The 26,902-nt window shown below is 44.2% G+C and overlaps 1 protein-coding gene across 2 annotated transcripts in view; it reads left to right on the forward strand.

Moving 5' to 3' along the window:
- LOC139380332 (disintegrin and metalloproteinase domain-containing protein 23-like) overlaps positions 1-16,486 on the forward strand; it is a 44,366-nt gene extending 27,880 nt beyond the window's left edge. Inside the window, exons 15-27 of one of the 2 annotated variants that reach the window (XR_011628435.1) lie at positions 2,376-2,475; positions 2,588-2,659; positions 2,748-2,834; positions 4,528-4,608; positions 4,695-4,745; positions 4,994-5,057; positions 5,225-5,330; positions 5,682-5,801; positions 6,269-6,437; positions 7,352-7,463; positions 12,200-12,290; positions 13,757-13,937; positions 16,109-16,181. Coding sequence is in view for 1 of the 2 variants with exons in the window: in XM_071122947.1 (XP_070979048.1) it covers positions 2,376-2,475; positions 2,588-2,659; positions 2,748-2,834; positions 4,528-4,608; positions 4,695-4,745; positions 4,994-5,057; positions 5,225-5,330; positions 5,682-5,801; positions 6,269-6,437; positions 7,352-7,463; positions 12,200-12,290; positions 16,109-16,154 (1,099 nt within the window). In the remaining variant the exon portion in view is untranslated. Of the gene's footprint in view, positions 1-2,375; positions 2,476-2,587; positions 2,660-2,747; positions 2,835-4,527; positions 4,609-4,694; positions 4,746-4,993; positions 5,058-5,224; positions 5,331-5,681; positions 5,802-6,268; positions 6,438-7,351; positions 7,464-12,199; positions 12,291-13,756; positions 13,938-16,108 lie in introns of both variants that reach the window. The other variant, XM_071122947.1, reaches the window with a different exon arrangement.
- The last annotated feature ends 10,416 nt before the right edge of the window (positions 16,487-26,902 follow it).

Here is a 26,902-nt window from a genome sequence, read left to right on the forward strand (position 1 = left end):
GGAGAGAGAGAGAGAGAGAGAGAGTTGGGGAGAGAGGTGGGGAGAGAGAGAGGTGGGGAGAGAGAGAGGTGGGGAGAGTGGGGAGAGAAAGAGGTGGGGAGAGAGAGAGATGGGGGGAGAGAGAGATGGGGAGAGAGAGCGAGAGAGAGAGAGAGGTGGGGAGAGAGAGAGGTGGGGAGAGAGAGAGAGGTGGGGAGAGAGAGAGGTGGGGTGAGAGAGAAAGTGAAAAGGAGAGAGGGAGATAATATAACACTATGAAACAGATATTATTAAAGCTCCTATTAGGAGAGAGAATAGATTATTTCTATTGAGGGAAATGTGTAATGATGCTAACCACCTAGCGCCCCAACCTCTCTATGTGCTGCTAACCACCTAGCGCCCCAACCTCTCTATGTGCTGCTAACCACCTAGCTCCCCCTCTCTATGAGCTGCTAACCACCTAGCGCCCCTGCCTCTCTCTATGTGCTGATAACCACCTAGCCCCCCCTCTCTATGAGCTGCTAACCACCTAGCGCCCCTGCCTCTCTCTATGTGCTGATAACCACCTAATATAACAATGAGTCACCGATTTTATACTATGTATTTTTTATTAGCTAAGTAATAAATGGCAAATGCAACTTTCGTATATACAGGCTCTCTGTAATACCACGCAGGGCAGAACAGAGAACTGACAAGATGTATGTAAACAGTATTCTTTATACTGTGATAGACAGTTCCAACCCGTCTGTTGGCCTATCACAGTAGAGACTGGGCGTGGTTTAAACTTGCTCAGCCTATTGCAGGCGCTCAGGCGGGTCCCCGCCTCTTGGCGCTTCTGTTGATAGATGTAACTGTTGCTGTGAAGAACATCCATGCGCTCATGCTCCATACCGTTATCTCGCACCTGGCTCCTGTTATCTAACAAAAGACCGCTTGTTCTGCAACCCCATGCTACTCTGTATTTTTCCATCATGAGAAAGGCCCATGGCCCTGAAACTGTTAACAATGTTTCAAGTCAGCTATTTTGCATAACACATACATACATCCACACAAGCTAACAGCAGATAATATTCAATCATATATATGGTAATGGCTATAATGTAAAACGCAGGATCCAACACCCCCCCCCCCCCCCCTCTCTATGAGCTGCTAACCACCTAGCCCCCCTGCCTCTCTCTATGTGCTGCTAACCACCTAGCCCCCCCTCTCTATGAGCTGCTAACCACCTAGCGCCCCTGCCTCTCTCTATGTGCTGCTAACCACCAAGCGCCCCAGCCTCTCTCTATGAGCTGCTAACCACCTAGCCACCCCTCTCTATGAGCTGCTAACCACCTAGCGCCCCAGCCTCTCTATATGAGCTGTTAAACACCTAGCCACCCCTCTCTATGTGTTGCTAACCACCTAGCGCCCCAGCCTCTCTCTATGTGCTGCTAACCACCTAGCCCCCCCTCTCTATGAGCTGCTAACCACCTAGCCACCCCTCTCTATGAGCTGCTAACCACCTAGCGCCCCAGCCTCTCTATATGAGCTGTTAAACACTTAGCCACCCCTCTCTATGTGCTGCTAACCACCTAGCGCCCCAGCCACTCTCTATGTGCTGCTAACCACCTAGCCCCCCCTCTCTATGAGCTGCTAACCACCTAGCCACCCCTCTCTATGAGCTGCTAACCACCTAGCGCCCCAGCCTCTCTATATGAGCTGTTAAACACCTAGCCACCCCTCTCTATGAGCTGCTAACCACCTAGCGCCCCAGCCTCTCTCTATGTGCTGCTAACCACCTAGCCCCCCCTCTCTATGAGCTGCTAACCACCTAGCCACCAGTCTCTATGAGCTGCTAACCACCTTGCCACCCCTCTCTATGAGCTGCTAACCACCTAGCCACCACTCTCTATGAGCTGCTAACCACCTAGTGCCCCAACCTCTCTATATGAGCTGTTAAACACCTAGCCACCCCTCTCTATGAGCTGCTAACCACCTAGCGCCCCTGCCTCTCTCTATGAGCTGCTAACCACCTAGCCCCCCTGTCTCTCTCTATGAGCTGCTAACCACCTAGCGCCCCTGCCTCTCTCTATGAGCTGCTAACCACCTAGCCCCCCGGTCTCTCTCTATGAGCTGCTAACCACCTAGCGCCCCTGCCTCTCTCTATGATAGTAGGCCAATGACAGGATGTATAGAGCTGTATCTGCAGCCACCAGAGGCTGTGCAGGGTCATGACCTGCGGTAGCATGTGAAAGTTGCCTTGACTTCATGCTTGTGTTGTTGACAGTGGCTCTTGTTGCACACTGGTCCAGAGTCACCTGACGTGAATAACATCTGCCACACCTTTCACTCTCACGCTAGGACATGGTCAATGAACAGTTGGATGATAAAGGTGGATCTATTCCTTTCCCCCTCAGGGTCCAGCATCCCCGGAAGTTCTCCAAGTGCAGCATCTCAGACTACAAGGAGTTCCTGCTAAAGGGCGGTGGATCATGTCTCTATAACAGGCCGACCAAGGTGAGTAGTTTACGTTGCGGTCGCCATACAGCTGAACATCAAAAGAGCGATGCTGTATATAACCAGTCATTCAGATACCGTTATAACCCTCTGATTCTGTTTGTTTGGGCAGCTGTTTGAATCTACAGAGTGTGGGAATGGATACATTGAGGTGGGAGAGGAGTGTGACTGCGGAGATAGAACAGTAAGTTACTATTAAATACTAGTTTATTTACATCTCATTAATATGGTTCAAATGCAGTGTCAGACTGGTGCTGCCGTCTATGTTGTAGGAGTGCTACAAGGACTGCTGTAAGAAGTGTTCCCTAGCTAATGGTGCACATTGCGCTGACGGACCTTGCTGCAACAACACTTGTCTGGTAAGAGCTGTTTAATCACTGTGTCAGGATGCTCACTAAGATCCGATATGGCTGTTTAATCACTGTGTCAGGATGCTCACTAAGAACCATTATGGCTGTTTAATCACTGTGTCAGGATGCTCACTAAGAACCGATATGGCTGTTTAATCACTGTGTCAGGTTGCTCACTAAGAACCATTATGGCTGTTTAATCACTGTGTCAGGATGCTCACTAAGAACCGATATGGCTGTTTAATCACTGTGTCAGGTTGCTCACTAAGAACCATTATGGCTGTTTAATCACTGTGTCAGGATGCTCACTAAGAACCATTATGGCTGTTTAATCACTGTGTCAGGATGCTCACTAAGAACCGATATGGCTGTTTAATCACTGTGTCAGGTTGCTCACTAAGAACCATTATGGCTGTTTAATCACTGTGTCAGGATGCTCACTAAGAACCGATATGGCTGTTTAATCACTGTGTCAGGTTGCTCACTAAGAACCATTATGGCTGTTTAATCACTGTGTCAGGATGCTCACTAAGATCCGATATGGCTGTTTAATCACTGTGTCAGGATGCTCACTAAGAACCATTATGGCTGTTTAATCACTGTGTCAGGATGCTCACTAAGAACCGATATGGCTGTTTAATCACTGTGTCAGGTTGCTCACTAAGAACCATTATGGCTGTTTAATCACTGTGTCAGGATGCTCACTAAGAACCGATATGGCTGTTTAATCACTGTGTCAGGATGCTCACTAAGAACCATTATGGCTGTTTAATCACTGTGTCAGGATGCTCACTAAGAACCAATATGGCTGTTTAATCACTGTGTCAGGATGCTCACTAAGAACCAATATGGCTGTTTAATCACTGTGTCAGGTTGCTCACTAAGAACCAATATGGCTGTTTAATCACTGTGTCAGGATGCTCACTAAGAACCATTATGGCTGTTTAATCACTGTGTCAGGATGCTCACTAAGAACCAATATGGCTGTTTAATCACTGTGTCAGGATGCTCACTAAGAACCAATATGGATGTTTAATCACTGTGTCAGGATGCTCACTAAGAACCAATATGGCTGTTTAATCACTGTGTCAGGTTGCTCACTAAGAACCAATATGGCTGTTTAATCACTGTGTCAGGATGCTCACTAAGAACCGATATGGCTGTTTAATCACTGTGTCAGGATGCTCACTAAGAACCATTATGGCTGTTGAATCACTGTGTCAGGATGCTCACTAAGAACCGATATGGCTGTTTAATCACTGTGTCAGGATGCTCACTAAGAACCATTATGGCTGTTTAATCACTGTGTCAGGATGCTCACTAAGAACCATTATGGCTGTTTAATCACTGTGTCAGGATGCTCACTAAGAACCAATATGGCTATTTAATCACTGTGTCAGGTTGCTCACTAAGAACCAATATGGCTGTTTAATCACTGTGTCAGGTTGCTCACTAAGAACCAATATGGCTGTTTAATCACTGTGTCAGGATGCTCACTAAGAACCAATATGGCTGTTTAATCACTGTGTCAGGTTGCTCACTAAGAACCAATATGGCTGTTTAATCACTGTGTCAGGATGCTCACTAAGAACCATTATGGCTGTTTAATCACCAGTATGTTTTTTGTGTTAGTGTTCACTTAAGAGACCTGATAAGATTGGTACAGGAAATCCCTGTCTCTTGTTCTCTCTTTCTATGTTAGTTCTACCCACGTGGTTACAGTTGTCGCTATGCGGTGAATGACTGTGACATCTCAGAGACATGCTCAGGAGACTCTGGCCAGGTGAGTTGGGCTCTAACCATTCATTTCTGAAACAGGATGAAACGTTCATCTGTCTTAAAAGGGAATCTTTTTTATGTTCATTGTAGTGCCCTCCCAACCTCCACAAACAAGATGGCTACCAATGTCAAGTCGACCAGGTGGGCAGCATGATCACTAAGCCACAAGGACATACTGGATACCTATTCAGATGATGTGATTTAGAAAATGATTGTCATTATGAACTTGCTTGAACATATAGGGAATGAATGAGTATACTCCATGATTCTACACATGCATTGCTTGCTGTTTGGGGTTTTAGACTGGGTTTCTGTAGAAGCACTTTTTGACATCTGCTGATGTAAGAAGGTGCTATGTAAATACATTTGATATGATTTTGTCTCTTTAGGGGCGCTGCTACAGCGGAGAGTGTAAGACCAGAGGAAACCAGTGCAAATATCTCTGGGGCCCAAGTGAGTTCAGAATCCCCCTTGCTTAAGTTACTCAATGCCAGTACAGTGGCAAGATATGTCATATAAAATGCAGAGAATCTGAGACTTGTACTTTAGTGATATTAGCTTGTATTGAGGTGTGGTCACCCTCCTCCCTTTCTCCTCTCCTGTGTTACCTCCTTGTGCAGAGGCGGGAGGGTCTGAGAAGTTCTGCTACGAGAAGCTAAACACAGAAGGAACCGAGAAGGGTAACTGTGGAAAGGATGGAGATAAGTGGCTCCAGTGCAGCAAGCAGTGAGTTTACAGCTGATACCAAATATACACTGGTGTACACTGTAGTCATGCACTATACCAGAACAAATAGTCAAATAGTCCAGTACTGCTGTGTCTGTTCTACATCAAATGTAGTATTCACAAATTGTTAATGTTCCCTTAGTCAATTCAATTCAAGGGGCTTTATTGGCATGGGAAACATGTGTTAACATTGCCAAAGCAAGTGAGGTAGATAATATACAAAAGTGAAATAAACAATAAAAATTAACAGTGAACATTACACATACAGAAGTTTCAAAACAATAAAGACATTACAAATGTCATATTACGTATATATACAGTGTTGCAACGTCTCTGTTTCTCCCTCTGCAGTGATGTGTTCTGTGGGTTCCTGCTGTGCAGTAACATCGGACACAACCCCCGCATCGGCATGATGAAGGGAGACATCACTCGTACCACCTTCAACCATCAGGGCAGGCCGGTGAACTGCAGGTGGATACAACCTCCTCACCGGTCAACGCACAGAGACAACATACGGATACTAACTCGCCTCTCTCTCTCTGTGGTCTCTCTCCCTCTCTATGGTCTCTCTCCCTCTCTATGGTCTCTCTCTCTCTCTATGGTCTCTCTCTCTCTCTCTCTCTCTCTCTATGGTCTATCTCCCTCTCTATGGTCTCTCTCTCTCTCTATATGGTCTCTCTCTCTATGGTCTCTCTCTATGGTCTCTCTCTCTCTATGGTCTCTCTCCCTCTCTATGGTCTCTCTCTCTCTCTATATGGTCTCTCTCTCTATGGTCTCTCTCTCTATGGTCTCTCTCTTTCTATGGTCTCTCTCTCTCTCTATGGTCTCTCTCTCTCTATGGTCTCTCTCTCTCTCTCTGGTCTCTCTCTCTCTCTGTTTCTCTCTCTCTCTATGGTCTCTCTCTCTCTCTCTCTCTCTCTCTCTCTCTCTCTCTCCAGTGGTGGCCATGTTCTTTTGGACGATGAGACGGACTTAGGCTACGTGGAGGACGGAGCGCCCTGCGGGCCGTCCATGATGTGCCTTGACCACAAGTGTCTGCCCATCCAGTCCCTCAACATGAGCACCTGCCCCAGCGGGCCCAACGGCCAGGTGTGCTCATCCCACGGGGTGAGTCCAGGGGAGCTGGTTCACCCTGTAGGTCAGGGTTCCCCAACTAGCGGCCCGCGGGACGAATTTGGCCTGTGGTTGGTTTAAGTTTTCTGGGGGGGGGTTCAGTGTTGGACATTAAAAGACTGTAAAAAAAATAAAAACAGTTCCAAGTGATTTTAATTTAAGAAATCTGTTCCCAAGTATTTCCCACACATAATAGAGACACAACGTGATTGGATACAAATGTAAGGTTTGAAATTATTATGTTTTAGTCAAACATATCTGTTTGACCTTCTTGTGGTCAATTTGCAGTCCACAAATGATCCCGCAGCTGAATCTAGATGATCTCTGCTCTAGGTGTACCCATATGAAGCTGAATCTAGTTGATGATCCCTGCTCTAGGTGTACCCATATGAAGCTGAGTCTAGTTGATGATCCCTGCTCTAGGTGTACCCATATGAAGCTGAGTCTAGTTGATCCCTGCTCTAGGTGTACCCATATGAAGCTGAGTCTAGTTGATCCCTGCTCTAGGTGTACCCATATGAAGCTGAATCTAGTTGATGATCCCTGCTCTAGCTGTACCCATATGAAGCTGAATCTAGTTGATGATCTCTGCTCTAGGTGTACCCATATGAAGCTGAATCTAGTTGATGATCTTTGCTTTAGGTGTACCCATATGACCCGAGCCCAGAACTACAACCTTGAAGGCTTTGTTATTAGCCATAAGGGCCCACAATGGTGTCTCCAATGACACAGTGTCAGCAAGTGAATTATTCACTACAATTTCACCAATCGTGTAAAATCCCCAGCATGCAGTAGTAATTGAGCCTGGGGACGAGTTTAACAAGGGTGACGTATTCATTTGTCATGGAGCGTAGATTAATGAATTCCTCCCTGCCACCTCTCTTCCTCCCTTTGTCCTACCTGGCCAGGTGTGTAACAACGAGGCGTCGTGCACCTGTGACACCACCTGGGCGGGGACTGACTGCAGCATGCCCGACCCTCCCAAGGAGCCTGCACCCACAGAAGACGAAGAACCAAAAGGTTTGTTTCCATCTCGTTTTCAGAACCTATCTATGGTAGACTAAAGTAACATGCTTCCCTGACTAGAATCATTCCTTTGACTTTCTGATCATCTTTACGGCAGTTGGTTTTCAAATACCTTCTTCTGTCTAAAGATCAGAGCTACAGTTGAAGTCAGACGGTTTACCTTAGCCCAATACATCTAAACTCAGTTTTAACCATTCCTGACATTTAATCCTAGTACAAATTCCCTGTTTTAGGTCAGTTAGGACCACCACTATTTTAAGAATGTGAAATGTCAGAATAGTAGTAGAGAGAATGATTTATTTCAGCTTTTATTTCTTTCATCACATTTCCAGTGGGTCAGAAGTTTACATACACTCAATTAGTATTTGGTAGCATTGCCTTTAAATTGTTTAACTTGTTAGCATTTCAGGTTATGTCTATATAGGACTTGTTTTACTGTGGATATAGATACTTTTGTACCTGTTTTCTCCAGCATCTTTACAAGGTACTTTGCTGTTGTTCTGGGATTGATTTGCACCTTTCGCCCAAAGTACGTTCATCTCTAGGTAACAGAACGCGTCTCCTTCATGAGCAGTATGGCGGCTGCATGGTCCCATGGCGTTTATACTTGCATACTTTTGCTTGTACGATGAATGTGGTACCTTCAGGCGTTTGGAAATTGCTCCCAAGGATGAACCAGATTTGTGAGGGTCTACAATTATTTTTCTGAGGTCTTGGCTGATTTCTTTTGATTTTCCCATGATGTCAAACAAAGAGGCACTGAGTTTGAAGTTAGGCCTTGAAATACATCCACAGGTACGCCTCCAATTGACTCAAGTACTGTCAATTAGCCTATCAGAAGCTTCTCAAGCCATGAGATAATTTTCTGGAATTTTCCAAGCTGTTTAAAGGCACAGTCAACTTAGTATATGTAAACGTCTGACCCACTGGACTTGTGATACAGTGAATTATAAGTGAAATAATCTGTCTGGAAACAATTGTTGGAAAAATGACTTGTGTCATGCACAAAGTAGATGTCCTAACCGACATGCCAAAACTATAATTTGTTAACAAGAAATGTGTGGAGTGGTTGAAAAACAAGTTTTAATGACTCCAACCTAAGTGTATGTAAACTTCCGACTTCAACTATACATGTCACAGAACATTTGTACATGTCAAAGTGAATGGAAGGTCCTTCAAGATGGCTATGGCATTTAACTAGTGTGCCTTTTAATTCTTCTTTGACTGTGTTTCATTTATAAATGTTTATGTTAATGTTATATATATATTTTATGTCTGCTTTTGTTACTTGTTTTATTGTGCTAATTTTAACAGCACTTTAAGTTGCTGATGCTTGTATGAAAGGTGCTAAACAAATCAATTTGATTCTAATCATTAAAGTTATTATTCTGGAATAGGCACACAGATACATCTAATGATTCCCAGGAGAATAGGTGCTGTAGCTGTGGCCTCTAATATCATCACAGATATAGACATCATGATATCATCACAGATATAGACATCGTGATATCATCACAGATATAGACATCATGATATCATCACAGATATAGACATCATGATATCATCACAGATATAGACATCATGATATCACCATCATCACAGATATAGACATCAATCCCTTCTAGACAACTTCCTAGACAAAACGTTTCACTGTCATAGTAGAAAACCTAAACAGTATATTTGACCTCTTAGCTTCCCTATCACATCAAAACATTGCAAGCAGGCAACAACAACAAATTAACAACAAGGGCAAATGGTTTGATGAAGAAAGCAAAAACCTAAGAAAGAAATTGCAAAACATAGAGACCCAGAAAACCTGAGCCTATGCCTTCACTATGGTGAATCACTAATACAGAATTACACTACGGGAAAAGAATGAACAGCACTTCAGAAATCAGCTCAATGTAATTGAAGAATCTATAGAATCTAACCACTTCTGGGAAAATCTGAAAACTCCAAACAAATAACAACACGAAGAGTTATCTATCCAAAATGAAGATGGATAATGTATGGATAAACCACTTCTCCAATATGTTTGTCTCTGTAACAAAGAACAAACAGCGTTCTTTGTTATAGAATAATGATAGTGGCGGTTTGAGGAAGATGGCGGACTGAACACAGAGGTGCAGATCGCCTCAAGAAAAAAAAAAATCAATATCTGTAAGTTTGATCCTGTCTGTGAGTGGTGACTAGGACTCCCAAAGATATCCAATGTGGTCATTTTCCACTGTCCATTTATCCTCATATAGATCACCTGTCTCTAACTTCATGCAGCCTGTCATCGGAAGCTAATGTAGGTTAGGCTGAGACTGTAGCTAGGTACATGCTGCCATAAAGGAGTAAAACATCTCTCAGTCTAAGATAATACAGTAAGAGAGGTTTATGATCTCCCGAGATTTGTTATGCGCAAACGACCATGTTTATCGGGACCATTTTGTTCTGGTCAACTTTTCAAAACCTCTTACAGTACCTCCACCTGTAGGCAATAGGACCCCTGAGATGTAGACTTGTCCTTATAATTTACAAGCAAACTGCCACATCACATCAGATTCACAATTAATATATAATCACTGATAATCACTACTACCATGGTAACGTTGAGTAGAAGGTCCTGATAATCACTACTACCATGGTAACGTTGAGTAGAAGGTCCTGATAATCAATACTACCACGGTAACGTTGAGTAAAATGTCCTGATAATCACTACTACCACGGTAACGTTGAGTAAAATGTCCTGATAATCACTACTACCATGGTAACGTTGAGTAGAAGGTCCTGATAATCACTACTACCATGGTAACGTTGAGTAAAAGGTTCTGATAATCACTACTACCATGGTAACGTTGAGTAGAAGGTACTGATAATCACTACTACCATGGCAACGTTGAGTAGAAGGTCCTGATAATCACTACTACCACGGTAACGTTGAGTAGAAGGTCCTGATAATCACTACTACCACGGTAACGTTGAGTAGAAGGTCCTGATAATCACTACTACCACGGTAACGTTGAGTAGAAGGTCCTGATAATCACTACTACCACGGTAACATTGAGTAGAAGGTCCTGATAATCACTACTACCATGGTAACGTTGAGTAGAAGGTACAGATAATCACTACTACCATGGTAACGTTGAGTAGAAGGTCCTGATAATCACTACTACCATGGTAACGTTGAGTAGAAGGTCCTGATAATCACTACTACCATGGTAACGTTGAGTAGAAGGTCCTGATAATCACTACTACCACGGTAACGTTGAGTAGAAGGTCCTGATAATCACTACTACCACGGTAACGTTGAGTAGAAGGTCCTGATAATCACTACTACCACGGTAACATTGAGTAGAAGGTCCTGATAATCACTACTACCATGGTAACGTTGAGTAGAAGGTACAGATAATCACTACTACCATGGTAACGTTGAGTAGAAGGTCCTGATAATCACTACTACCATGGTAACGTTGAGTAGAAGGTCCTGATAATCACTACTACCATGGTAACGTTGAGTAGAAGCTCCTGATAATCACTACTACCATGGTAACGTTGAGTAGATGGTCCATATAATCACTACTACCATGGTAACGTTGAGTAGAAGGTCCATATAATCACTACTACCATGGTAACGTTGAGTAGAAGGTCCTGATAATCACTACTACCACGGTAACGTTGAGTAGAAGGTCCATATAATCACTACTACCATGGTAACGTTGAGTAGAAGGTCCTGATAATCACTACTACCATGGTAATGTTGAGTAGAAGGTCCTGATAATCACTACTACCATGGTAACGTTGAGTAGAAGGTACTGATAATCACTACTACCATGGCAACGTTGAGTAGAAGGTCCTGATAATCACTACTACCATGGTAACGTTGAGTAGAAGGTCCTGATAATCACTACTACCATGGTAACGTTGAGTAGAAGGTCCTGATAATCACTACTACCATGGTAACGTTGAGTAGAAGGTCCTGATAATCACTACTACCATGGCAACGTTGAGTAGAAGGTCCTGATAATCACTACTACCACGGTAACGTTGAGTAGAAGGTCTTGATAATCACTACTACCATGGTAACGTTGAGTAGAAGGTCCTGATAATCACTACTACCATGGTAACGTTGAGTAGAAGGTCCTGATAATCACTACTACCACGGTAACGTTGAGTAGAAGGTCCATATAATCACTACTACCATGGTAACGTTGAGTAGAAGGTCCTGATAATCACTACTACCATGGTAATGTTGAGTTGAAGGTCCTGATAATCACTACTACCATGGTAACGTTGAGTAGAAGGTACTGATAATCACTACTACCATGGCAACGTTGAGTAGAAGGTCCTGATAATCACTACTACCATGGTAACGTTGAGTAGAAGGTCCTGATAATCACTACTACCATGGTAATGTTGAGTTGAAGGTCCTGATGATCACTACTACCATGGTAACGTTGAGTAGAAGGTACTGATAATCACTACTACCATGGCAACGTTGAGTAGAAGGTCCTGATAATCACTACTACCATGGTAACGTTGAGTAGAAGGTCCTGATAATCACTACTACCATGGTAACGTTGAGTAGAAGGTCCTGATAATCACTACTACCATGGTAACATTGAGTAGAAGGTCCTGATAATCACTACTACCATGGCAACGTTGAGTAGAAGGTCCTTATAAACATGCAAAAAATATACCATACGTGAGTCATTCATGTCTTTCTCCTCCATAACCCTTTGCAGGTCCTAGTGCCACCAATCTTATAATAGGCTCCATCGCCGGCGCCATCCTGGTGGCTGCCATAGTGCTGGGGGGGACCGGATGGGGCTTTAAGTAAGCAACACACCACACGCCTCTTCTCCATGACTCTGGCATCCCCTGCTGTTGCATATAGACACCAGTGTTTGAGCTCCTGCTACAGAATACGAACATGGACTCAGGGACAAACAGACACGCACGCACACACACACACACACACACACACGCACACACCTGATACAGAATGGGACACACACACATACCTGATGCACGTTTGTCCGATGTACCATCACCTGCACAGTAAGCAGTAAACACACACCGACATGTTTTGAAGTCATCTTGCATGTGTTCATGATACCTTTACTTTTCTTAAAGGTCCACAATCAGTCATATAGGGTGAATAAATACCATAGAGATTATGTTGGGGGAGAGGTCGGGCATCTGTGAGTCTGTGGCAGAATCTCAAACTGGGGCACAGTGCAAAGTTTGACGTGCATGTTCAGTACAGTTACTAAACCTGCTAGCTAAGCAGAATAATCATTAAATCAGCTAGGAGCACTTGGAGACCAAACTGTTCTTACTACTAATCTAGTGTGTGCATTAAGATTATACTGTAGCTTCTTGACACATTCAGAGTATAGCTCAGCTCCTGGACATATTCAGATTATAGCTCCTGGACACATTCAGATTATAGCTCCTCAACACATTCAGATTATAGCTCCTGGACACATTCAGATTATAGCTCCTGGACACATTCAGATTATAGCTCCTTGACACATTCAGATTATAGCTCCTGGACACATTCAGATTATAGCTCCTGGACACATTCAGATTATAGCTCCTCAACACATTCAGATTATAGCTCCTGGACACATTCAGATTATAGCTCCTGGACACATTCAGATTATAGCTCCTCAACACATTCAGATTATAGCTCCTCAACACATTCAGATTATAGCTCCTGGACACATTCCGATTATAGCTCCTCGACACATTCAGATTATAGCTCCTGGACACATTCAGATTATAGCTCCTCAACACATTCAGATTATAGCTCCTGGACACATTCAGATTATAGCTCCTTGACACATTCAGATTATAGCTCCTGGACACATTCAGATTATAGCTCCTGGACACATTCAGATTATAGCTCCTGGACACATTCAGATTATAGCTCCTCGACACATTCAGATTATAGCTCCTGGACACATTCAGATTATAGGTTCTGGACACATTGTGTTGTGTTCACTAATCTGAGGCATCAAGTGCCAGTCGCTCACTGCTCAACCTGTTGTGTTGGGCAAACAGGGGTGTTACACACCATTAATCTAAAGAAAGAAAAGGAGTTGATAAATATAGTTCAGCCACCAAAGCATGCCAGTTAGCAAAGCATCATGTTTGTCACCAAAACATTTATTTCTGCATGTTTACTTGGATAAGGTCAGTTCATTGCACAAAGGCTGAGCCGAACCCAGGATGACATGCTCCTGGGTTACCATACTCTTATCACTACCATCATCTTTTTCTCACTCCGGCACGAGGGTTCGAGGGTGAGAGTTTAAGCGGAAGTGGTGAGAGAGAAGCCAGGGCCATATTGTTGGCCGCAGCCTTTGTGTCATGGCTGGCCACACCCACCTGGATGGCCAGGCTCCGCCCTAGAGCAGAGCAGGACTCCCGGACCCGCCCACAACAGCTGCCATTGCTGCCTGCTTCACAGACCTGGTACACACACGGCGCATTGTACTGCATGACCCACCACGCACATCAATAGAGCCATCTCCAACTGGCCTACTATTGAAACAGGTGCATGACAGACTGCTAGAAGCCCTACATCAAGCCACTTACAGAGAGGTTATGCACCAACTCATGTTGTTGGTGTTATCTTGTTGTTGTTGTTGTCGTCTTTGTGGTTGTTGTTGTTGTTGATGTGTCGTTGTCTCCTCTTTCCCTTCTTTTATAGAGTACATTTTTGTTGGTTCTCTCTCACCCCAGATGCTAATGTTTTGAATGGAACAAATGTGTATTTTCCTGTCAAAGATGGGAGATTTGTGTCCTCTCCTTGTCCTTGTGTTTTGGAAAGCTAACTGTATGCCACATGGACTAGCACAGCCTCTTCTCATTGCCTCCAGCACCATGCTGTGGTTGCTAATGAGAAAAACACAAAATCAGTGTCATTGCAATGCAGACTAATTTACTCACTGTCTTTCTGAAAAATAAACAACCATAAAAGCACTGCACATACCAATAGTTAACGTACCAGTAGTTAACGTACCAATAGTTAACGTGCCAATAGTTAACGTGCCAATAGTTAACGTGCCAATAGTTAACGTGCCAATAGTTAACGTACCAATAGTTAACGTGCCAATAGTTAACGTGCCTATAGTTAACGTACCAATAGTTAACGTACCAATAGTTAACGTGCCAGTAGTTAACGTACCAGTAGTTAACGTGCCAATAGTTAACGTACCAGTAGTTAACGTACCAATAGTTAACGTACCAGTAGTTAACGTGCCAATAGTTAACGTGCCAGTAGTTAACGTGCCAGTAGTTAACGTACCAATAGTTAACGTACCAATAGTTAACGTACCAGTAGTTAACGTACCAGTAGTTAACGTACCAATAGTTAACGTACCAATAGTTAACGTACCAGTAGTTAACGTACCAGTAGTTAACGTACCAATAGTTAACGCACCAATAGTTAACGTACCAATAGTTAACGTACCAGTAGTTAACGTACCAGTAGTTAACGTACCAATAGTTAACGTACCAATAGTTAACGTACCAATAGTTAACGTACCAGTAGTTAACGTACCAGTAGTTAACGTACCAATAGTTAACGTACCAATAGTTAACGTACCAGTAGTTAACGTACCAATAGTTAACGTGCCAATAGTTAACGTGCCAATAGTTAACGTACCAATAGTTAACGTACCAATAGTTAACGTACCAGTAGTTAACGTACCAGTAGTTAACGTACCAATAGTTAACGTACCAATAGTTAACGTACCAGTAGTTAACGTACCAGTAGTTAACTTGCCAATAGTTAACGTGCCAATAGTTAACGTGCCAATAGTTAACGTACCAATAGTTAACGTACCAGTAGTTAACGTACCAATAGTTAACGTACCAGTAGTTAACGTGCCAATAGTTAACGTGCCAGTAGTTAACGTGCCAATAGTTAACGTGCCAATAGTTAACGTGCCTATAGTTAACGTACCAATAGTTAACGTACCAATAGTTAACGTACCAATAGTTAACGTACCAGTAGTTAACGTACCAATAGTTAACGTACCAGTAGTTAACGTGCCAATAGTTAACGTACCAGTAGTTAACGTACCAATAGTTAACGTACCAGTAGTTAACGTGCCAATAGTTAACGTGCCAATAGTTAACGTGCCAATAGTTAACGTACCAATAGTTAACATGCCAATAGATAATTTATCAATAGTTAACGTACCAGTAGTTAACGTGCCAATAGTTAACGTACCAGTAGTTAACGTGCCAATAGTTAACGTACCAGTAGTTAACATGCCAATAGATAATTTATCAATAGTTAACGTGCCAATAGTTAACGTACCAATAGTTAACGTACCAGTAGTTAACGTGCCAATAGTTAACGTACCAGTAGTTAACGTGCCAGTAGTTAACGTGCCAATAGTTAACATGCCAATAGTTAACGTGCCAAATAAATAGCAGGAATCTACTCTCCAGTGACGTCACTGAAGACCTTAGCTGCAGTGAACAGTCCATTATGAAACCACCAGATATGACTGCTGTTGTCTTAGAGATGAGTGTGGCTGCTTCTCCAATGTGCACTTACTGTACCACCATAATCTGTAATATACCAGACATTAACCCCTGTCTTCTTTTCCGACTCTCCCCTGAACGTGAAGAAATGTGAAGAAGCGAAAGTACGACCCCAACGCCAGCGCCATATAAGGTTGGAGGAGAGGTCAGCGGGCACAGAGGAAACCTTCTGGGCTTCCTTAGTACTCTACAGCTGGACTGCACTTACTGCGGAGGATTTTTTGGGCATTAGATTTACTTGAAAAATACATAGAGGACAATTTAACATTATCCATCTTAGTCATGTAGAGATGTAGCCTTTTTCAATCCTAACAACCCACCTAACAACCCCACCCACCTACCTAACAATCCACCTAACAACCTCACCCACCTACCTAACAACCCAGCTAACAACCCCACCAACCTACCTAACAATCCACCTAACAGTCCCACCCACCTACTGAACAACCCACCTACCTAACAACCCCACCCACCTAACAACCACACCCACCCAACTAACAACCCCACCCACCTAACAACCACACCCACCCACCTAACAACCACACCTACCCACCTAACAACCACACCCACCTACCTAACAACCCCACTCACCTACCTAACAACCCCACCCACATACGTAACAACCCCTCCACCCACCTAACAACCCCACCCACCTACCTAACAACCCCACTCATCTACCTAACAACCCCACCCACTCACCTAACAACCCCACTCATCTACCTAACAACCCCACCCACCTAACAACCCCACCTACCTAACAACCCCACCCACCTAACAACCACACCAATGGCGGACTGGCCGTCAGGAGCCCCGGGACATTCCAAATTAAGAGACCACTCCAAATTAAGAGACCATTCTTAATTTTTCCCAGAGCTGTATTAATGTAGCCTACTGATACACTAATGATAGTGAGTATGATAATAGAGTCTTTTCTTTGTAAAGGTGGAGAAGGAAGCAGCAGCATCACTAGAGCTTCAGGTGCTCCTGCAGAACTGGAGGAGGTGGTCAGTTCAGAGTCAGACTCAGAGCAGGAACCTTCAGGTGCTCCTGCAGAACTGGAGGAGGTGGTCAGTTCAGAGTCAGACTCAGAGCAGGAACCTTCAGCTACAATTTAAGAGCACAACCCTAAACATGTAGGCTATGATTTTAGATTAATATGTGCTTTATTTATGAGATTATCAGTAGGATTGTAATCGGGGGCCATACCTTGTACATTTGTATGTGCTATGATTGGTGTATTCCTAGAGAGTTTATGAGGGTGCACCCATAGCCATAGCATACCTTGAGAACTCAGTGTTCAGATAGGCTACTTGTTGGTCAGTCCCAAATGTTTGCATTTTGTAATGTGGGTAACCTTCTTCCCAGATTAACATAGTGGCCAAATTTATAACTAGTTTGGTACCCGTTACATCAACAAATAGGGTTAGCCTACAAAATTAGCGGTCTGGTAGTTTGTGTGAACAGGGGGGCCTGGGATGGAGTCAAATTCTCCGCCTGAATTATTGTTTCAGTCCGCCCCTGAACCCCACCACCTAACAACCCCACCACCTAACAACCCCACCACCTAACAACGCCACCCACCTAACATCCCCACCACCGAACAACCCCACCACCTAACAACGCCACCCACCTAACCCCACCCACCTAACAACCCCACCCACCTAACAACCCCACCACCTAACAACCCCACCACCTAACAACCCACCCACCTAACAACCCCACCCACCTAACAACCCCACCACCTAACAACCCGACCCACCTAACAACCCCACCACCTAACAACCCCACCCACCTATCTAACAACCCCACCAACTTACCTAACAACCCAGCTAACAACACCACCCACCCACCTACCTAACAACCCACCTAACAACCCCACCCACCTACCTAACAACCCCACCCACTTACCTAACAACCCACCTAACAACCCCACCACCTAACAACCCCACCCACCTATCTAACAACCCCACCCACTTACCTAACAACCCAGCTAACAACACCACCCACCTACCTAACAACCCACCTAACAACCCCACCCACCCACCTACCTAACATCCCATCTAACAACCCCACCCACCCACCTAACAAACACACCACCTAACAACCCCACCCACCTTCCTAACAACCCCACCCACTTACCTAACAACCCACCTAACAACCCCACCGACCTACCTAACAACCTCACCCACCTACCTAACAACCCACCTAACAACCCACCTAACAACCCCACCCACCTACCTAACATCCCATCTAACAACCCCACCCACCCACCTAACAAACACACCACCTAACAACCCCACCCACCTTCCTAACAACCCCACACACTTACCTAACAACCCAACTAGCATCGCAGTGCCACCAGAGATTCTGGGTTCAAGCCCAGGCTCTGTCGCAGCCGGCCACGACCGGGAGGTCCATGGGGCGATGCACAGCGTTGTCCGGGTTAGGGAGGGTTTGGCCGGCAGGGATATTCTTGTCTCATCGCGCACTAGCGACTCCTGTGGCGTGGCGCAGTGCATATTGACCAGGTCGCCAGGTGTACGGTGTTTCCTCCGACACATATAGGTTGGATGTGCGTTGTGTCAAGAAGCAGTGCGGCTTGGTTGGGTTGTGTTTCGGATGGACGCATGGCTCTCGACCTTTGCCTCTCCCGAGTCCGTACGGGAGTTGCAGCGATGAGACAAGACTGTAACTACTACCAATTGGATACCACGAAATTGGGGAGAAAAAAGGAGTACATTTTTTTAATCAAAAATAACAACCCACCTTCCTAACAACCCACCTACCTAGCAACCCACCTTCCTAACAACCCACCTACCTAGCAACCCAACAATCTAACAACCCCACCAACCTACCTAACAACCCACCTTCCTAACAACCCACCTACCTAGCAACCCAACAATCTAACAACCCCACCAACCTACCTAACAACCCACCTTCCTAACAACCCACCTACCTAGCAACCCAACAATCTAACAACCCCACCAACCTACCTAACAACCCACCTTCCTAACAACCCACCTACCTAGCAACCCAACAATCTAACAACCCCACCAACCTACCTAACAACCCACCTTCCTAACAACCCACCTACCTAGCAACCCAACAATCTAACAACCCCACCAACCTACCTAACAACCCACCTTCCTAACAACCCACCTACCTAGCAACCCAACAATCTAACAACCCCACCAACCTACCTAACAACCCACCTTCCTAACAACCCAACAATCTAACAACCCCACCAACCCTACCTAACAACCCACCTTCCTAATAACCCAACAATCTAACAACCCCACCAACCCTACCTAACAACCCACCTTCCTAATAACCCAACAATCTAACAACCCCACCAACCCTACCTAACAACCCACCTTCCTAACAATCTAACAACCCAACAATCTAACAACCCCACCAACCCTACCTAACAACCCACCTTCCGAACAACCCACCTACCTAACAACCCAACAACACCACCCTGATATCTATAGCCACAGAACTCCTCTCTTCTGATCGCCAGTCCACAGTGGTTCACCAGGCATGATTTCCCTCACAGAGTGTGCAGCTCGCTGGCCCTGGCATGAGAAGAACTGCATGGCAAAGCTATGAACAGCACACAGCAAAAAGAGAGATCTACTGAATCATCAAATGGACGAGATCGCCTCATAAAAATGGGAAATACAGACCACATTCAATAAATGGAAATATATACATTGGGCAAGATTGTACATAAAAGAGGAACAAGAGTCCAGCTTCTGAATTATAACATATCATTTCTGCTTTGGGTTTATTTTAAGCATGTTGTATTTGTTTATGGTAATGTTAATGAAAAAAACAGTAACGGAATTATGATTTGGTCCAAAATGCTATGGATAACCAGAGAATGTAATGATCTACCTATTAGGTGTTCAGAAGTTATCACTCGTTACACACTGTATTTATCCAATATAGAGGTCAAGGGTCAGGGTCAGTATACATGGGACAGAGCAGAGGTCAGATTTAGGGGTGTCTTCTCCGGAGGTCAGATTTAGGGGTGTCTTCTCCAGAGGTCAGATTTAGGGGTGCTTCTCCAGAGGTCAGATTTAGGGGTATACAGTATATGTGTCTTCTCTAAAGGTCAGGGCATAGTGATAATGACAAAAAGATAGATCACACATGACACAGTCTATCAATGACGTCATCGGGTTCCTTAAGTACTTCCAGCAGTGACTCAAAATCCAAAAGAATCAATCACGTGGAATGTTTGGATGTTGTCGCACACAGAGCACTTTCCCCATAGTCTGTTCCTCTCTCTCACAGTGCTGCAGACAGACACACAGTGTGTCCCTGCAGACTAGTTCCACCTGTCTGATCAGGTGGTGTCACTATTTAACAGTCCTCATCAACACCCACTATACTGGCTGGCTTGTGCTCTCATAAACTCTTACTAGAAATCAAGTTCATCTCTGCTGGTACGCTGCATGTATTCACACTATAGTGGGCTTATAATTCTACAAGGGAGTCCCAAATCCGCAAGATAAAATATGCTGCTAAAGATAGGTGCATGTCAACAAACAAATATTTAAATTTTATTTCTATGCAAAGAAAGATATTGCACAAACGTATGGGGTTATTACATGAAATAATGATATCAGTATAAACATGGAATAAAAACCTCTGCGAATCCAGCCAACATTTTGTATTCAGCTATTCCCACATCTCATTTCATTTCGCTTCAAAGTACTGAAATAAAGAATGACAATGTGCATAATTGAATCAGCGTGTCCAAGTGAAAAGCGAAAGAGCATCCTTTTACATTTGTGGAATCGAAGAAAATATATATTTTGTGTGTTTTTCAACCTATCTAAAAAATGACTATTCCAAATCTGACATACTGTATGTGCCGAGGCCTCAACAGGTTACTTTTCCAGGACTTTAGTTTCCAGCTCAGCTGACACAGACAGTTGGTGTGTTCCAAGTGCTGCCATAGCACTGGCATTGTGTAAAACTCCATGTTAGTCATCATCTCGTGTCCCTATCAACACTGCATCATGTACAGTTGGACCGACGAATAAACGACTGAAATATTTTATCCAAGGACCTCTGTCTTTCTTATTAGCCGGAGAGCTAGTAGTACACATCTGGCCTAAATTATACAGGCAATATACACCATAAACAAGTTGAGGGCAACTGTTGTATTGCACTTGATTCTGTATATAAATCCATCATGTGATACTGTCCATATCCTGTTCTCAGACGTGTGGAATAGGAACATGAACGTGAGTGTATTATGAATATGTAGGCCCCTATGTCATGAAAGGAAAACTGCCTCATCAGCCAGGAAGTGCAGCTCAAACTCCTGTAAGTGAAGTCTTCCAAAGTGTTTGATGCTTCTGTCACACATGTACAGTATATCAACCACTATCCTCATGTTTATATCATCTAAATTAATAGTGAGCCCTGAACTTCCTTCTTATAATCGCTCTATCATTTTGATTTGAACTTTACTATTCCTCATTTGTACCCTGACGTGATTGCTTTCCTTTATCTGAAAGACAATTCTAGTGTCTTCTTATCCAACCTGGTCTCAGAGCATTTCGTATTATTCTGTACGTAAATCCGAGACGTTCCATTTAGTATGATATGATATGTTTCGTAGGGTATGTATTAATTTGTGGACGTCCGTCACTCATTTCGTATGATATGTTACGAATTACAATTTGGATTACGCCGAATACAACGGGTGTAGACTTTACCGTGAAATGCTTGCTTACGAGCCCTTCCCAAAGATGAAGAGATAAACATTTATAATAAAAAAATTAAAAACACGAAGGGCCTCCCGAGTGGTGCAGCAGTCCAAGGCACTGCATTGCAGTGTTGCGGTGTCACTACAGCTTAGGGTTTGATCACAACCGGTTGTGACCGGGAGTCCCATAGGGCGGCGCACAATTGGCCCAGCGTCGTCCAGGTTAGGGGAGGGTTTGGCCGGGGGGGGGCTTGACTTGGCTTATTGCGCTCTAGTGTCTCCTTGTGGCGGGCTGAGCGCCTGCAGACTGACTTAAGGACGTCAGTTGAATAGTGTTTCCTCCGACACATTGCTGCAGCTGGCTTCCGGGTTAAGCGAGCGGATGTTATGAAGCGGGGTTTGGAGGAGGAGGCCTGACTCAAGGCCGTTGGGGAGTTGCAGCGATGAGACAAGATCGTAATATCCCAAAATTGGGGAGAAAAAGGGGGTAACATTACAAAAAAAATAACATTTATAACACAAGAGGAATAAAATACACAAGAATGGAGCTACATACAGGAAGTACCAGTACCAGATCATTGTAGAGCTATATACAGGAAGTACCAGTACCAGATCAATGTGGAGTTATATACAGGAAGTACCAGTACCAGATCAATGTAGAGCTATATAAAGGGAGTACCAGTACCAGATCAATGTGGAGTTATATACAGGAAGTACCAGTACCAGATCAATGTAAAGCTACATACAGGAAGTACCAGTACCAGATCAATGTAGAGCTATATAAAGGGAGTACCAGTACCAGATCAATGTGGAGTTATATACAGGGAGTACCAGTACCAGATCAATGTGGAGCTATATACAGGGAGTACCAGTACCAGATCAATGTAGAGTTATATACAGGGAGTACCAGTACCAGATCAATGTGCTGCTATATACAGGGAGTACCAGTACCAGATCAATGTGCTGCTATATACAGGGAGTACCAGTACCAGATCAATGTGCTGGAGTACGAGATATTTGAGGTAGATATGTACATGGAGGTAGAGTCAAGATAATAGGCATCAGGATAGATAATAATAAGAGTAAAATAAAGAGCAGAGTAGCAGCAGCAAATTAAGAGTGTAAAAGTGTGTGTGTGTGTGTGTGTGTGTGTGGTTGGGTGTATGTGTGAGTGTATATATAGTGTGTATATACAGTATAGTCTTGTGAGTGTGCATAGAGTCAGTGCAGATAGTCTGGGTAACCATCAACTATTTAGCAGTCTTATGGCTATTAAGCAATCTTATGGCTTGGGGGTAGAAGCTGTCTCGGAGTCTGTTGGTCCGTGGGCCGATGCTCCGGTACCGTTTGCCGGACGGTAGCAGAGTGAACAGTCTATGGTTTTGGTGGCTGGAGTCTGACAATTTTTGGGGCCTTCATCTTGACACCGCCTGGTATAGAAGACCTGGATGGCAGGGAGCCCGGCACCCGTGATGTACTGGGCTGTCCACATTACCCTCTGTAGTGCTTTGTGGCCGAGTGTAGTGGATTTGCCATACCTGGCGGTGCAGCAGCCAGTCAAGATGCTTTCTATGGTGAAGCTGTAGAATTTTTTCAGGATCTGAGGGCCCTTGCCAAATAATTTCAGCCTCCTGAGGGGCAAGAGGTGCTTTCGTACCCTCTTCACGACTGTGGGTTTGTGTGGACCATGTTAATTCCTTAGTGATGCGGACACTGAGGAACTTGAAGCTCTTGACCCGCTCCACTACAGCCCCGTCGATGTGGATGGGGGCGTGCTCGCCCCTCTTTCTCCTGTAGTCCATCCAGCTGCTTGACAAAGAGAAGTTTTTATTATTTTACAGACGACCTTCAGACTGAATATTGATTAATTGTCCCCATGGGGCCTGAAATGTGGTTTAACCCATTTATGTTGCGTAACATACTTGTCAACAAATTAATCATGTTTTTCACCAAAGTAAGTATTTTTAATAAAAACTACATGTACCCTATTCTTCAAGAGGGCCACCATTGTTCCCAAGAAAGCTAAGGTAACTGAGCTAAACGACTACCGCCCTGTAGCACTCACTTCCGTCATCATGAAGTGCTTTGAGACACTAGTCAAGGACCATATCACCTCCACCCTACCTGACACCCTAGACCCACTCCAATTTGCTTACCGCCCAAATAGGTCCACAGACGACGCAATCGCAACCACACTGCACACTGCCCTAACCCATCTGGACAAGAGGAATACCTATGTGAGAATGCTGTTCATCGACTACAGCTCAGCATTTAACACCATAGTACCCTCCAAACTCGTCATCAAGCTTGAGACCCTGGGTTTCGACCCTCGCCCTGTGCAACTGGGTACTGGACTTCCTGACGGGCCGCTCCCAGGTGGTGAGGGTAGGTAACAACATCTCCACCCCGCTGATCCTCAACACTGGGACCCCACAAGGGTGCGTTCTGAGCCCTCTCCTGTACTCCCTGTTCACCCACAACTGCGTGGCCATGCACGCCTCCAACTCAATCATCAAGTTTGCGGACGACACTACAGTGGTAGGCTTGATTACCAACAACGACAAGACGGCCTACAGGGAGGAGGTGAGGGCCCTCGGAGTGTGGTGTCAGGAAAATGACCTCACACTCAACGTCAACAAAACAAAGGAGATGATTGTGGACTTCAGGAAACAGCAGAGGGAGCACCCCCCTATCCACATCGACGGGACAGTAGTGGAGAGGGTAGTAAGTTTTAAGTTCCTCGGCGTACACATCACGGACAAACTGAATTGGTCCACCCACACAGACAGCGTCGTGAAGAAGGCGCAGCAGCGCCTCTTCAACCTCAGGAGGCTGAAGAAATTCAGCTTGTCACCAAAAGCACTCACAAACTTCTACAGATGCACAATCGAGAGCATCCTGTCGGGCTGTATCGCCGCCTGGTACGGCAACTGCTCCGCCCACAACCGCAAGGCTCTCCAGAGGGTAGTGAGGTCCGCACAACGCATCACCGGGAGCAAACTACTTGCCCTCCAGGACACCTACACCACCCAATGTCACATGGAAGGCCGTAAAGAAAATCAAGGACAACAACCACCCGAGCCACTGCCTGTTCACCCCGCTATCATCCAGAAGGCGAGGTCAGTACAGGTGCATCAAAGCTGGGACCGAGAGACTGAAAAACAGCTTCTATCTCAAGGTCATCAGACTGTCAACTCCAGCCACTTTAATAATGGAAATTGATGTAAAAATATATCACTAGCCACTTTAAACAATGCTACTTAATATAATGTTTACATACCCTACATACCCATGAAGGTTTTGTTCATCTCCAGTTCTAAATCCACTGTCAAAATATGCTCTACCATCCAGTTGAGAACAGGGTTAAAGGGCAACTCCACCACATTTCAACACCTCCAGCACAATTCCACTGTATACATGTGTAAAAAACGACACATTTCAACTTTTTGTTAGAAAGAAAATATATAAAAGTTCAAAAGTTCTACCCGATGACGTCATCACAAGTTACAAACATTAAAAACAGTGATTTTCAAAAAAATATGAGATTCGTGGGGACGTGGCTAGCAAGAAAATAACCCTGTCTCTGGCTTGAAACTCTGTGTGGGTTTTGAAAATCACAGTAAAAAAAAAAAAAATCCAACCCTGTGATGTCACAGAGATCTTCCTTCTCATCTTTCTAACCACAGATCATAGAAACATAAATGTGTAGGCAATGGTTTGCTGCTGGAGAAAATGAAAACGAGGTTGAAAAGTGGTGGAATTTCCCATTTTTAAAGCTTTAACTGATTGAATCTAGGCCTTAGTGCCTCAGTATCTCATCACAGTATCTCTGTGCATTCAAATTGCCATCGATAAAATGCAACTGTGTTCATTGTCCACAGCTTATGCCTGCTCATACCATAACCCCACCATGGGGCACTCTGTTCACAAAGTTGACATCAGAAAACCACTCGCCCACACAACGCCATGCATGCTGTCTGCCATCTGCCCGGTTTAGTTCAAACAGTGAAGAGCACACTTCTCCAGCGTGCCAGTGGCCATCGAAGGTGAGCATTTGCTCACTGTAGTTGGTTACGACGCCAAACAGCAGTCAAGTCAAGACCCTGGTGAGGACGACGAGCAGTTTGTTCAGACATTTTTTTTTTCAGTATACATGTACATTATTGATTACAAAATTGCTAATAATTGTGAAAAGATCATCATTATGAGATAGTGGGATCTGCTGTGTACCCATTAGGCTTCTGCAGGAAACATATTCACCACCTAATGATTCAATCTTTGATTCAATCTTTCTCTATTTATTTTACAGAATCTTTTGTTCAGGACTCACAGATTAACTTCTCCAAACTGAAGGAGTCGTCTCAGGGCTGGCTCAAGATCCAGGTTCAGATCCAGGCTCAGATCCAGGTTCAGATCCAGGTTCAGATCCAGGCTCAGATCCAGGTTCAGATCCAGGTTCAGATCCAGGTTCAGATCTACGTTCAGATCCAGGTTCAGATCCAGGCTCAGATCCAGGTTCAGCACTTTAGACCAGGCCTTTTAAGTCACATCATTCGTTCCAGGGGGATCAAGAGGAGATCTATTCCTTATTGTCCCCGTGTCCTACTGACTTGTTCTACCTTTGATGTGTTGAATATAATTATAATCTGGGTGGTTCCAGCCCTGAATGCTGATTGGCTGACAGCCGTGGTATATCAGACTGTATACCACACCACCTTATTGCTTAACTATAAAATGCAGAGAATTTCTCTGAGTCTGTGTTGTGTATGGCAATGCTTGGATGATGTGCATTTGTCTGAGGATGACTAATGACCTCGTGCTCATTCACTGTATTAGTCAGTTATTGCAACATTGTGTTCTTTGCAATGTGTTCATTGGAGAGGTTGTCTCGATTTCTTACCTACTCTCATTGTATACTATTTATACTTTTTGAACTTAACAATTTAACATTTGCATAAATTAACATGGGTTTGAATGAGAACCATAGGAATATAGTTGTAGCTATTGAAAATGGCCCTGCTCCTTGATCAATTAAGCTACAAGACCAACTTTAAAACCTTCAGGCTATCCTAACTTCAAATTCTCTCAGACCTTTAGAAACACTCTTAATTTGCATAAATTAGCATAGAATGTAATGGATTCAATGGCAACCATA

The sequence above is a fragment of the Oncorhynchus clarkii genome, chromosome 22 (genome assembly GCF_045791955.1).
Source record: "Oncorhynchus clarkii lewisi isolate Uvic-CL-2024 chromosome 22, UVic_Ocla_1.0, whole genome shotgun sequence".
Classification (NCBI taxonomy): domain Eukaryota; kingdom Metazoa; phylum Chordata; class Actinopteri; order Salmoniformes; family Salmonidae; genus Oncorhynchus; species Oncorhynchus clarkii.